Genomic DNA, 14,228 nt, shown 5'->3' with positions numbered 1-14,228 from the left:
AGGACGTTAGTCCTCACAGCCACGGCAGGCAGCTCGAGCCCAAGGGCTGCGGCCGCCTTGCGCAGCACCACAGAGAAAGCAGCGCCCTCCTCCGAAGCCACAGTCGGAGGAGAGACAAATCCAGTGTCTGGAGAGGTATCCAGGCCACTGGCCTCCCCCAGTTCATCTGCCCAGTCCTGTGACAGTTGAGCCTGAACGGCCATAGGATCCTCGGATCCCTCCCAGTTGTCCCCATCATCCGATTCCTGGTATACAGGAGAAAGTAACGGAGCTGGGCGATAGACATAATGTGTCTCTAGCGGCGCCGATCGCGACGTCCATCGACGCCGTACCGGCGCCGGGCCCGGAGTGGGACTGAACCGGGGCTCGACATCGAGCGGAGTCGACGTCGGCGTCGGGGGTGGTACCGGTGTCGACGCCGGCGGAGGAGGCGTGACTAGGACGACCGGCGTCGGCGGGGACTCGAGAACGGGTCCCTCGGGCGCTTGCGGCGTCGAGGCCGGAGCCGTCAACGGCGCCGGGGCCGGAGCCACCGGCAGGCAAGGCAGCCCAGTCGGGTCCGCGGGACCCGAAGGCGCACCAGCGGGCGCCGACGGCGGAGCCAGGTTCCTCATGGCCGAGAGGAAGGCACTGACTTCCGCCGGCGTCGCGTCAGTCCCAGGGACCGGAGGGTATGGGGACGTGTGCGCCGCCTGCGGCTCCGCCGGAGCCGCGGGGGTGGAACCACCCTGACCCTCGGCCGAGTCGCGCGACCGGCGAGGGGAGTCCGAAGAACGGTGTCGCCTCTTGGACTTCTTGGAATGCTTCGACTTACCCGAAGACTTGGATCCCGACGACCGATGGTGACGACGGCTGCGGCACCGCGACCGATCCTTGGACCTCCTCCTGGACCGGGATCGAGAGGCACGCGGAGCCAAGTGGCGAATCTCGAGAAGCTTACGGGACCGCTCCCGTCTAGCCTTCGAGGTCAGGGCCTTGCAGTCCGAGCACGACTCCGCGTCGTGATCGAGGCCCAAGCAGTAAAGGCACCGGCGGTGATGGTCCGTAACCGACATCAAGCGGTTACAGTCAGCACAGGCTTTAAAACCAGGCATCCTACCGGCACCGGAGTCGAGACAAGATTACAAAGGATCAAAAAGTTAGTCAAAAATTGACTAAAGGGGTAGCTCTCCCGGATCTGCGCTTACTGGCGCGGAAAAAAGAAGAACTGACGTCAGCGCGCGAGGGCGGCGTCTAAGTACTCCGACGACAATATTCCGGCGCACGACGCCGACGACGGACGCGGAGCCGCAGACGACGCCTAGCGACGCGCAAGGGGTATTGCTGACAAAAAATCTTCCGGATCCAGTCTGACGCCTGGGGATATTCTAAGGTGAGGAATCTAACTAACGTGTTTCTTTCAGATTACTTGCCTTCAAAACATTTCGGAACTTATTACCAAATGGTATCCTCTTTATTTCTCCTGGTGGGGTCGTCTGGATACAATAAAAATTATGCTTTCTCCTATACTTTTAAAAACCATAGCTAACATTCCGGTTCCCATTCCCACCAAACTATTTAAATCTATTACCTCAATGCTATCTTCCTTTTTATGGAATAATAAAAAACCTTGCATGTCTATTTCTAAGTTAATACGACCCAAAAATAGAGGAGGGGTTAATTTTCCCAATTTTTCAGCTTACCACCATGCGTTTATGTTGCGACAGGCTTCATATTGGTTGCTTGATCCTACGGAAGACCTTCATTTATGGATATCAGTTGAGAAGTCGTTTCTGTCTCCTTTTTCATTCCATGAATATCTCTCCTTCTCCCGCAAACCCCAAACATTATCTACACCTCTTTTTAAATTCACCTCTAAACTTCTTAGTCCCATATACCCTTTATTGCATGACACTCTGGAATCTTTTCTAGCTTCACCTATATGACACAATAAAACTGTATTGATACACAATAAACCCTTTTATTGGAAAACTTGGAGGCAAAGGGGTTTAACTTAGATTCACCAATTATTCTCTGACGATGAGTTTATTTCTTTGTCCTCGCTCCAACAGTTATACAATCTGCCTGCTTCTTTTCTTTCTAAATACCGTATTCTTCGTAACACTGTGCTTAACGTATTTAATCAATTTGGTTGCGGGCTTCACAAATCCCCCACAACTGACATGCATACAGATCTGTCCTCTCTTTTACACACTAAACCTACTGCATCAAAAATCTACGCTTCCTTTCACTCAGCCGATATACCGCGACAAAAATCTAGTATTGAACTGGTTTGAGAGAAAGATTTTGTTGTGGTCTGGCCCTTCTCATTGCGGAACAATATCTGGACTAAAATACGTAAAACTTCAAGAATTGCTAGCATAACCCAAACATTATTTTACATTTATAATAGACTCTTGTTGTCTCCACATGTGCTTCACAAACGATTTCTTCTCTCACCAAATACTTGCTGGTCTTGTAACTCTCCTGAGGCTGACTTATTTCACATGCTCTTTTCTTGTTCACCTGTGTCTCACTTTTGGAAACTTGTTTGGTCCCAAATTAATATAATTTTTGGTACCAATATATAATTTTGTGCAAAAGAAACTTTTTTGGGAAGTCTTTCATCTTCCTGGGATAATTGTGAGCTTAATTTCAAAATTGTTGATCTATTATTAGCTGTTACATTTCAGCAAATAACGAGAAATTGGAAGGACTTCAGTAAAATTTCCTATAAAGCCTGGTGGTATGATGTTTGCCACCACCACCATTTGGACACTTTTTGTACGTTCCCTCTCCAATTGGCTGTGAAGAGAACTCAGTTATGGCTCCCCATTCTTTGATGTCTGTGCAAGGCAGTTCTCTTTGCCTAAACCATCTCAGCAGGAGGTACCCAAAACCCCGTAGTTCTCCTTGGTCATTTCTTTATTTTTATGCTACTATGTATTGTATTTTCTCTATACTTTCTTTAATATGTTCTCAGTTTTTATTTTAATTCTTATTTCTGTATTTATGCTGGAGTATATTTATAATACGCTGTTTCTTGATTGCTTACATGTTTGTACGATGACACCTTTTTACTTTTAATAAAATTCTCTTTGAACTTACAAAAAAAAGAATGAGGACCAAAAGTAAAATGGACCAAGCCATGGCATCAGTATACAAAGAAAGCAAAAAAAAAGAGACTTCCAAAACAAGCATTTGTAATGCAATAGGTCTCGCATTTGCAAGAATTTGAGCTATTGTCATTCTAAATAGCAAAGCCTTTTTTTGTTATGTGTTTTGAAAACCTGCAAGCGGTGCGTAAATACGCACTTTGTAGGTTTTCTGAACTAAAAGGCATTGTCATTTACAATGCCAATAGCTCAAACTTATACAAATGCGAGACCTTTTGCATAGAAAATGCTTTTTAAAATAGGTCCATGGGCCTCCAGCAAGGAAGTATAGTGCACGCCGTGTGCTTCACGGAGAACACGCTGAGGAGTTGGAAGGGAAAATACATCTTCTAACACCCAGAGACCGCAAAGGAGATTAATAATGAGCATGTATGTAGCTCGTTAATGCTGTTTGTAGCAGGTTAGGCTACAGATGAATTGGAATGAAGGACATAGTCTAGGAGATGTTCTTACCTTGATATTGGAGCCATGAACCTCTGCCAGGAGAATCTGTTCTGGTTTTAGCCCACAGAGATCACTGAGCTGCTTTTTCAACCCTGTATACTTTTCATCCATGTTCAATCTCAGCCCATACCGGATAGGAGTGGTACCATCTAATTTAATAACTTGAGAACAAAGGAAGACATTTTGAGCAAGGACAAAGTTTACTTTGTAAAACATATTTAACACATTTTCTTAACCAATGACTTCCACCATTTTCAGTAGCTAACTCACAGTGAATAACAATGCATCAATGTTTCTGATTATCCAAAAGGGGTCCAACGTCAGTGAAATCGGGGTGTTTTCACGATCTAGGTCTCAGCGCGCTTTAAAAAGAATGAAGATCTGGCACCAAGGCACCTTGTTTTACTTTGTATGTTAGTCACACTCTTATTTATCTAAGGGTTTTCTGCCATCTAGTTGAAATCCTTTGCAAAGCAGAAAAGGGACAGCAAACCTTTTGTATGTATGAATGCATATACTGTTTACACGCGGGAACCATGGGTATGTATGAATGCATGTATGAATGTGCTGATTACATGCGCGAACCTTCGGTGTGTATGAATGCATGTATGAATATGCCGTTTATGCACACAAACCTTAGTTGTGTATGAATATGCAGTTTAGAAGCGTGAACCGTCGGTGTGTACGAATGCGTGTATGAATATGCTGTTTACAAGCGCAAACCTTCGGTGTGTATGAATATGGTGTTTACAAGTGTAAACCTTCGGTATGTATGAAAATGCAGTTTACAAACGCAAACCTTCTGTGTGTATATATGCGTACGTATGCATGTGTGGATGTGTTGTTTACAAGTGTGAACCTTCGTGTGTATGATTGCGTGTATGAATATGCCATTTACACGCGCGAACCTTCAGTCGGTATGAATATGCCGTTTACACACGCGAACCTTCGGTGTGTATGAATATGCCGTTTACACACGCAAACCTTTGGTTTGTATGAATATACCGTTTACACGTGCAAACCTTTGGTGTGTATGAATGCTTGTATGATATGCAGTTTACACGTGCAACCTTCGGTGTGTATGAATGCGTGAATGAATATGCCATTTACACGCGCAAACCTTCAGTGTGTATGAATATGCCATTTACACACGCGAACCTTCAGTGTGTATGAATATGCGGTTTATAAGAGTGAACCTTCAGGGTATTTGAATATGCCGTATACAAGCGCAAACTTTCGGTGTGTATGAATATGCCATTTACACGTGCGAACCTTCGATGTCTATGAATATGGCGCTATCCCGCGTGAACATTCAGTGTGTACGAATGCGTGAATTAATATGCCATTTACACGTGCGAACCTTCGATGTCTATGAATATGGCGTTATCCCGCGTGAACATTCAGTGTGTACGAATGCGTGAATGAATATGCCATTTACACGCACAAACCTTCATTGTGTATGAATATGCCGTTTTCACGTGCAAACCTTCAGTGTGCATGAATATGTGGTTTATAAGAGTGAACCTTCTATGTGTATGAATATGCCGTTTACACGCGCGAACCTTCAGTGTGTGTGTGAATATGCAGTTTATAAGAGTGAACCTTCGGTGTGTATGAATATGCCGTTTACAAGCGCGAACCTTTGGTGTGTATGAATATGCCGTTTACATGAGCTAACCTTTAGTGTGTATGAATATGCCGTTTACACGCGCTACCCTTCAGTGTATATGAATATGCCGTTTACACGTACGAACCTTCGATGTCTATGAATATGCCATTTACACGCACAAACCTTCAGTGTGTATGAATATGCCGTTTTCACGCGCAAACCTTCAGTGTGCATGAATATGCAGTTTATAAGAGTGAACTTGCGGTGTGTATGAATATGCCGTTTACACGTGCAAACCTTTGGTTTGTATGAATATGTGGTTTATAAGAGTGAACCTTCAGTGTGTATGAATAAGCCGTTTACACGCGCGAACCTTCAGTGTGTGTGTGTGTGAATATGTGGTTTATAAGAGTGAACCTTCAGTGTGTATGAATATGCCGTTTACACGTGCGAACCTTCAGTGTGTATGAATATGCCATTTATAAGAGTGAACCTTCAGTGTGTATGAATATGCCGATTACATGTGCGAACCTTCAGTGTGTATGAATATGCCGTTTACACGAGCGAACCTTCAGTGTGTATGAATATGCCGTTTATAAGAGGTAGCCTTCAGTGTGTATGAATATGCCGTTTACAAGAGTGAACCTTCAGTGTGTATGAATATGCCGATTACATGTGCGAACCTTCAGTGTGTATGAATATGCCGTTTACAAGAGCGAACCTTCGGTGTGTATGAATATGCAGTTTACACGAGCGAACCTTCGGTGTGTATGAATATGCCGTTTACAAGCGCGCACCTTCAGTGTGTATGAATATGCAGTTTATAAGAGTGAACCTTCGGTGTGTATGAATATGCCGTTTACAAGCGCGAACCTTTGGTGTGTATGAATATGCCGTTTATATGAGCTAACCTTTAGTGTGTATGAATATGCCGTTTACACACGCTAACCTTCAGTGTATATGAATATGCCGTTTACACGTACGAACCTTCGATGTCTATGAATATGCCATTTACACGCACAAACCTTCAGTGTGTATGAATATGCCGTTTTCACGCGCAAACCTTCAGTGTGCATGAATATGCAGTTTATAAGAGTGAACCTTCAGTGTGTATGAATATGCCGTTTACACGTGCAAACCTTTGGTTTGTATGAATATGTGGTTTATAAGAGTGAACCTTCAGTGTGTATGAATATGCCGATTACACGTGCGAACCTTCAGTGTGTATGAATATGCCGTTTACACGAGCGAACCTTCAGTGTGTATGAATATGCCGTTTACAAGAGCGAACCTTCGGTGGGTATGAATATGCCGTTTACACGAGCGAACCTTCGGTGTGTATGAATATGGCGTTTACAAGCGCGAACCTTCGGTGTGTATGAATATGCCGTTTACACGAGCGAACCTTCGGTGTGTATGAATATGCCGTTTACAAGCACGAACCTTCAGTGTGTATGAATATGCCGTTTACATGAGATAACCTTTAGTGTGTATGAAGATGCCGTTTACACGCGTATGAATATGCCTTTTACATGTACGAACCTTCGATGTCTATGAATATGCCGTTTACACGTACAAACCTTCGGTGTGTATGAATATGCCGTTTACACGTATGAACCTTCGTTGTGTATGAATATGCCGTTTACACGTGCAAACCTACGATCTGTATGAATGCATGTATGATATGCCATTTACACGTGCAAACCTTGGGTGTGTATGAATATGGCGTTATCACGCGTGAACCTTCAGTGTGTATGAATGCGTGAATGAATATGCCATTTACACGCACGAACCTTCGATGTCTATGAATATGCTGTTTACACGTGCAAACCTTCAGTGTGTATGAATATGCCATTTACACGTACGAACCTTCGGTGTGAAGGAATATGCTGTTTACAAGTGCAAAACCTTCGATATGTATGAATATGCGGTTTACAAACGCAAACCTTCTGTGTGTACATATGCGTACGTATGCGTGTGTGAATGTGTTGTTTACAAGTGTGAACCTTCGGTGTGTATGATTGCGTGTATGATATGCCGTTTACACGCGCGAACCTTCAGTCGGTATGAATATGCTGTTTACACACGCGAACCTTTGATGTGTATGAATATGCCGTTTACACAAGCAAACCTTTGGTTTGTATGAATATGCCATTTACACGTGCAAACCTACAGTGTGTATGAATGCATGTATGATATGCGAACCTTGGGTGTGTATGAATATGGCGTTATCACGTGTGAACCTTCAGTGTGTACGAATGCGTGAATGAATATGCCATTTACACGCGCGAACCTTCAATGTGTATGAATATGCCATTTACACATGTGAACTTTTGTTGTGTATAATATGCCATTTACACACATGAACCTTCGGTGTGTATGAATATGCTGTTTACACGCACGAACCTTCGGTGTGTATAAATGCATGTATGAATATGCCATTTACGCACGCAAACCTTTGTTTATGCCGTTTATAAGCGTGAACCTTCGGTGTGTATGAATGTGTGACTGAAATTTCCGTCTACGCACGCAAACCTTCGGTGTGTATGAATATGCTGTTTACAAGCGCAAATCTTCGGTATGTATGAATATGCCGTTTACACGTAGGAACCTTCGGTGTGTATGAATATGCAGTTTACACGCACAAACCTTCGGTGTGTATGAATGCATGTATGAATATGCGTTTACGCACGCGAACCTTCGCTGTGTATGAATATGCCGTGAGTGAACCTTCGGTGCATATGAATGCGTGAATGAATATACCGTTTACATGTACGAACCTTCGGTGTGTATGAATATACCGTTTACACGTGTGAACCTTCAGTGTTTATGAATGCATGTATGGGTGTGCCATTTACGAATACATTGATGTGCTGTTTACACGTGCAAACCTGGCAAAAAGGCAACATAACTCTGCTCAAGGACGAAGGCAGACACCCATAATGTGTGTGTACGAATGCATCTGTGGATGTGTTGTTTACAAGCGTGAACCTTCGGTGTTCATGAATGCATGTATGAATATGCCGTTTACACGTGCGAACCATCAGTGTGTATGAATATGCTGTTTACACGTGCGAACCTTCAGTGTTTATGAATGCATGTATGGGTGTGCCATTTACGAATGTATGGATGTGCTTTTTACACGTGCAAACCTGGCAGAAAGGCAACACAAAGGCAACGGAACTCTGCTCAAGGACGAAGGCAGACACCCATAATGTGTTATTAGAAGGGGTAGCTGGTTTACGGACTCTTACTTCAACATGATGCTGTGTTCTTTAAGAAGCTTGTTAATACTGACAGTAGCGCATATCACTTACAGCTGTCTGCTTCGCTGTGTAATGATCACACTGATTGTCAAAGAGTTGAGCTAGTAGTTGCAGGCAGTAAAGAGCGAGCCACCCAATGCACGGTCCAGTGTGGTGAAGCAGTGCCAACCACTTGCCTTGCATTGTTGGTTATGAAAGCTGCCAGGATTTACACACTATGGCCTGGGCAGTTTAAAAGCAGTGTAATTGCCTTGCACTGCTCACCAGTGTGCATCCAGCCTTTCTAGAAGGTGATAGAATGTCACACTATGATACACCAATCTTCGGCTTTCTGCTCAGACTGGAATAATGGGTCGGGCTGTGTTTTTAAAAATATAGCAGTCATTCTGACACCCAGTAGTACTATCCAGTAAAAAAGGCAGGCCAGCTGAAAATACTGGGATTTCACCCCCAGAAGCATGCTAGCTTCTCGGGTACTGGTGAAATGCCAATACAAGTACTGCTGTCAAACATTGTGCCCGGATCTCTAGAAGCCCTTCTAAGAAATGCTATTGTCTTCTCACACTGACCACCAGTGAGACTTCAGACCCATGGCCTGTCTATGCCCACTGTCTACTGAGATAGTTTATCACTCACCCAACCGTGCACAACTATACACAAATCTCCATAATCAATACACAAAGCACCTAATTATTAACAATATGTTGTTTTACCTTGTATAAAAGAATAACAAGTAATAGTCAGCACTCACAAAGTAATCTAAGGCTGATAATTAATCGCAGTCACATTCCAGTTCATCATTTTTGTGCCAGTACAAACAGGAACCAACAATAAGCATACCTGCCCAAATGAGGAAGCCCAGTTCAAACTGGGAGTCTGTCTCCTGTTTTTAGGAGACTCAAGCAATACTATTGTAGAACGTTCTTAAGCAGCCATCTTGGTATAAAAAACAATAGAGTAATTGTAGATTATAGGTACCTTTGTTAAGCGAGCTTAGGAATCTTTACTGTTTAAGACCTCTTTAGGTATACCACAAGTTGGGTACAACGCAAAAGTGGAAAGCCTCCACACAAAACAATCTCAGATGTTCAGATTCTGGCAGCCATAGAGTACGTAAAGTTCAAAGGCAAACAAGTGGTCTGGCCTTGGACAACAGTGCGACTGTCTGGTGGTATTAGGAATTAAGTCAGGGTCTTAAACCAGCTCAAACACCACCACAAGGGTGCACGGCTCCCTACCATTGGCACAAATATCAGAAAATCCAATCACTTGTTGACACATGCATGTGAACCTCCCTCACTTATATCGGATGATAATGAGGCCCCTGTGTACCGGATTTCTGTTTTTGTTTCCAGCACTCTTAACTCATCACTTTTCAGAATATCAACCTTGCACTGTATGTGTTCACACATACCAAAAAAAAAAAGATACAACTGCACTCAGAGAAAAATGTTACTTGAAATTCCTCTGTTCAGAGAGTGCACTTTTTCTTAAAACATGCGGCACGAATGTCCTCAAGAAGCCAATCTCACCTGTAATTTCTAAGTGCATGTAGCTGTCCATTGGGAGGGGCAACGAGAGGAAATTGAAGGGATCAAAGCGAACACTTATATGGCCACATGTTTTGCATTTCACTTGGGAGCGCAACTGTCCATGGAACAAATCCACCACAATAGACTTGTTTCGCCTCAAATGATTGTCCCAGGCCTGAGAAGGAAAACAAATCAGGAGTCAAATGGTTTTGAAGAGAAACAGATTTTGTGCAATACTGAGGTTTCCGCTAACCAGGATCAGTTTTTAGAATTGCTTACGTTTTTTTTGTCACTACCTATGTCACCTTGCCATTCCCAGACTCAGTCAGGATTTCTAAATTACTGCATTGTAAAATTGCATGTGGCGCATCAGACACTTGATCACCGTCCCTTTAAATTGTAGTCTGTCTGTGATAGCAAATTATAACGTTGGGAGGTAAGGAATGAGCAGCAGAATTGCCGAAGAACGTGACTTCAACGTTTTTCAGCGTTGCACAACATTTTAATAAACTATTTCTTAGCCATGCTACAGACACCATTTCAAAGGGACAAGAAAGAATCACCAACTTGAAACAAGTGATTCACTTGAAACTATTGAATCTTGAGTTTTTATTCCCTAATTCCTTGTCACACACACACACACCAACCATCACTTACCAACCTATCCGCTGCCAACAGGAAGGGCCACCCACACGCACACACCTGAATACAGAAGACTAGCACTTTTTAAAAATGCTAAACAAACACTCACTACTATTACACTCATATAAATGGGGAATGCTTTAGCAGAGTTGTATAGTGCAAAGAAGTGGCACAACGCTAGCACAAATTTTCTGTTGCACAAAGCAAAAGTAACAAGCCTTCATTGTTTGATAAATAAAAAGAATTGATGTGCGGTACCATGGTATATGGGATTCTCTTTGGCAGCAGAAGAAGAAATTCATGTGTATTCAAAACTGATTCTTGGAATGGAAACTTAGAATAGCATAAAGCTGAACACTCATTTTGTATGTTATTTAATGCTTAATGCATGTTCACACATGACAATTACCAGCTGTTGGGTTATGGGGATTTGAATGTTTGAAAAATAAGACCTTAGATACAGCAGCATTCACACACAAAAACGGACGTTATTAGGATAGGTTTCTGCTGATTTGTTGACCATATAACATAAAAAGGTTCACAAATCTCTGGTATAATTCATCTCCTCAAAACTAAAATTGACGTTACCTACAAATAAAGTAAGAACATTTAATGATTAAGTCGACCTAAACAACAACAAAAATGTTAAATATGAATCAAGATAAGACTATGCTCAAGCATTTTGGTACACCAAAAAGCAAAAGTTACTTACCTTCGGTAAAAATATGTAATGGGGATATTTCTAGTGGCTCTAAGTAACTTTTCTTCTGATGGATACTTCTACCCGCAGATTCCTTACCTCTTGAATGGATTGCTGTGCACTACCTACCTACCGTATGGATGGCCGTGATGGATGGGTATACCAGGAGGACCTACAATACAAATCGGGCAAAATGCCCACCCCTCATTACTTCCAAAACTAGCCAATAGGTCTTGGCAAAGGTGCATGAGGATGACCAAATGGCACCTCTGCAGATGTTACTGACCGAGATTCCAATAGTCAAGGCTGAAGTTGTGGATTTGGCTTCTTTAGAATGAGCACTAATGCCCACCACAAGCTTTGGATCAAGCATCTGCAGTCTCTCCACCTCCTTAGCAGGGTGAAGGGGGAGGGGGGGGGGAGGGGGTTGAAAGATGGAAGCATTCAGGACTCACTCAGACGGAAGGTGGCCACCACCTTCAAGAGGAAAACAGCTCTGGCTCTGAAGACTAACTAGTCAGAGTAAAAAGTGAGAGGGGAACTTTGGCGCTCAGTTCTTGCAACTCGCTAACATGCCTGGCGGAACAAGGAAAACTGTTTTGATGGTTGAGATGTAGTAAACAACTGTGAAAGGTATGAGATTGAGCCCTTATGAAAAACCAAGCATTTGCAATGCAATAGGTCTCGCATTTATACGAGTTTGAGCTATTGGCATTGTAAATGACAATGCTTTTTCTTTAAGTTTGTTTTTTTTAAAACATAAATAAAAGGCACTGTCATTTACAATGCCAATAGCTCAAACTCGTATAACTGCGAGACCTATTGCATTGCAAATGCTTGTTTGTATGTTTATTGTAGAGATTTGAAGCAGTAGCTTCGATTTGACCATAGTCAAAGGCTGTGTGGTGTAATTTCTGGTATTATAAGCCTGGACGTCCAGTTCATGTGAGGTTACCTCCTGAGATGTAATTGGTGGGGTAGACGTGGGTTGTCACTTCATTTGTGCCAGTGAGCACAGTAAGTCGTTTCGTTTAACAGATGCCCAAAAGTATGATGGAGTGTTGTGTCAAAATATGGGAACGAAGAACAACTTGCCAAGCACATAGAATACATGATGAAATGTGCACCATTCTGTTCTCTATTCACCACTGGCATCAAATAAAATAATGTAAAAATGAGGGTGGGGGTGAATTGTTTATGAGAGTAAGCAAGGGTGAACAATTCTTCTAGATTTCCCTGTGTGGACCATCAGAAGAGTCGGGTCACTTTATCACCTCTGCTCTACTTTCAAAGTTCTGTTTCCCCTAAAGGATTCAATGTATTGTACCTGGAGCCATTACCCCAATATCAGCCTATCAGTTTCACCTCGTTATTGCAAAATCCTCACTACGGCTGATTAAAAAAATATATATATTATCTCGGGCATCCCTCAAAAACATTGCTGTTGCAAAATGTTACAAAAGGTCGCAGCGGTGTTTTTTAAATTTCTTTTCAGTCATTTTCAATCGATACATTAATGTTATTGAACCATGCAAGATTTGAGTCGAGAATATCTATTTCTCACAGATACCCTGGCTAATAATGGACATTGTTTGGGGTTATTTATCACCAAAAATTCGGGCGATCATTTTCTGTGCATGGAATTAACACCTGCCTCACTTTTATTCTGCGGTCCATGTCATCATAGTGACGGCGCTGGCTCAGCTCGTGTGGTGCCACTTCCTATTATGTCAAAAGGTCAAAGGTTGTTTAAGTTCATTTCATGTGATGCCATTAGAGAGGCTCAGTGGTTATTCAGGGCCTCTTCCGTTGATGCCATTAGAGGGCGTGGTGTTCAAATGATACGTGATGTCACTCCTCAATGCACAGGCATGTCGGTGACACAGTGTCACTGGTGGTAACATTATTTGTTTTGCTTTAGAACTGATCTCACTATTTAGTGTCCATGATTAGGTAATCCATTTGATTGGCTACGCTCGCTGTCCGGAGGTGCGCTGTGAGTGTCTGTTATTGTTTTAATTGTAAACAGCTCTTCATGCAAGTTTTTGCGTTTCCCCAGTTCATCTTTAAAATACACGGCGAGCACAGTGTTCTCGAGACACAGCGCTGATAATTCCAAATGAAAGCTGTTATAGTGATGAAATCTATTGTACACGCGCCTGCAAGTAAGAATATAATTTCTGTTGTGATAGTGCTGAGTAGTGTCCATAATTGTGATAAGCTACAGATTTGCTATCCCCTCTGGTGGGATTTCGATTGTCAGCGACGCACAGAGTTGAAACGTATTTTGATATGGTGCGGCAAACTAAAGGAACTTAAAAAACGCTGCATGCTATCGAGCAGGAGTGCTAATGAGCTCGCGATTTTATATTTACATATTACAGAAATGTTCTGTTTTCGAAATGAGTGAAGCGTTTTGTGAGCGATTGCAATGAATAAGGACGGATGCCATGAGGGTAAGAACTGGACCGTGGAGGCGAGACACTGACTAGATTAGTATCCATCAGTCCACCCACCCAGATACAGAATCAAATCTTACGCAGAAGTTTACGAAATGCATTTATTTGCTTCCAAAAATGTCAGCTGAATACCAAAAAATAAAGACGCCACCCCCAATTATTATTTAGCTCGGTGATTTGACAGTTTTATTGATATCTTAACAAGCAGGAAGGGGGTGGCAAATGGTGTGCACTTTCGCGGACGCTTTGATGTCCTCAGTGGCCGCGCGGCTCACTGAGGACATCAAAGCGACCGCGAAAGTGATCACGCAGTGCTTTTCAGGCTGCCAAATGGTGCGCGCGCCCGGCGCACATGCACTGTATTTGGAGGCCTGAAAAGCACTGTTTGCACTTCCAGATCCCCCTTTTACAAAAGCTCTCG

General features: G+C 42.9%; 1 protein-coding gene across 3 annotated transcripts in view; it reads right to left on the bottom strand.

Annotated features, from left to right (window-relative positions):
- Positions 1 to 14,228, bottom strand: part of USP32 (ubiquitin specific peptidase 32) — a 1,392,279-nt gene that overhangs the window by 286,955 nt on the left and 1,091,096 nt on the right. For all 3 annotated transcript variants that reach the window (XM_085649438.1, XM_085649439.1, XM_085649440.1), the window contains 2 exons: positions 10,007 to 10,181; positions 3,609 to 3,760 (listed from right to left, as the gene is read on the bottom strand). In XM_085649438.1, the coding sequence (XP_085505564.1) occupies positions 3,609 to 3,760; positions 10,007 to 10,181 (327 nt within the window). The remainder of the gene's footprint in view (positions 1 to 3,608; positions 3,761 to 10,006; positions 10,182 to 14,228) is intronic.

The sequence above is a fragment of the Triturus cristatus genome, chromosome 3_2, assembly GCF_964204655.1.
Source record: "Triturus cristatus chromosome 3_2, aTriCri1.1, whole genome shotgun sequence".
NCBI classification, from domain to species: domain Eukaryota; kingdom Metazoa; phylum Chordata; class Amphibia; order Caudata; family Salamandridae; genus Triturus; species Triturus cristatus.
This window is presented reverse-complemented; position numbering and strand designations above follow the sequence as displayed.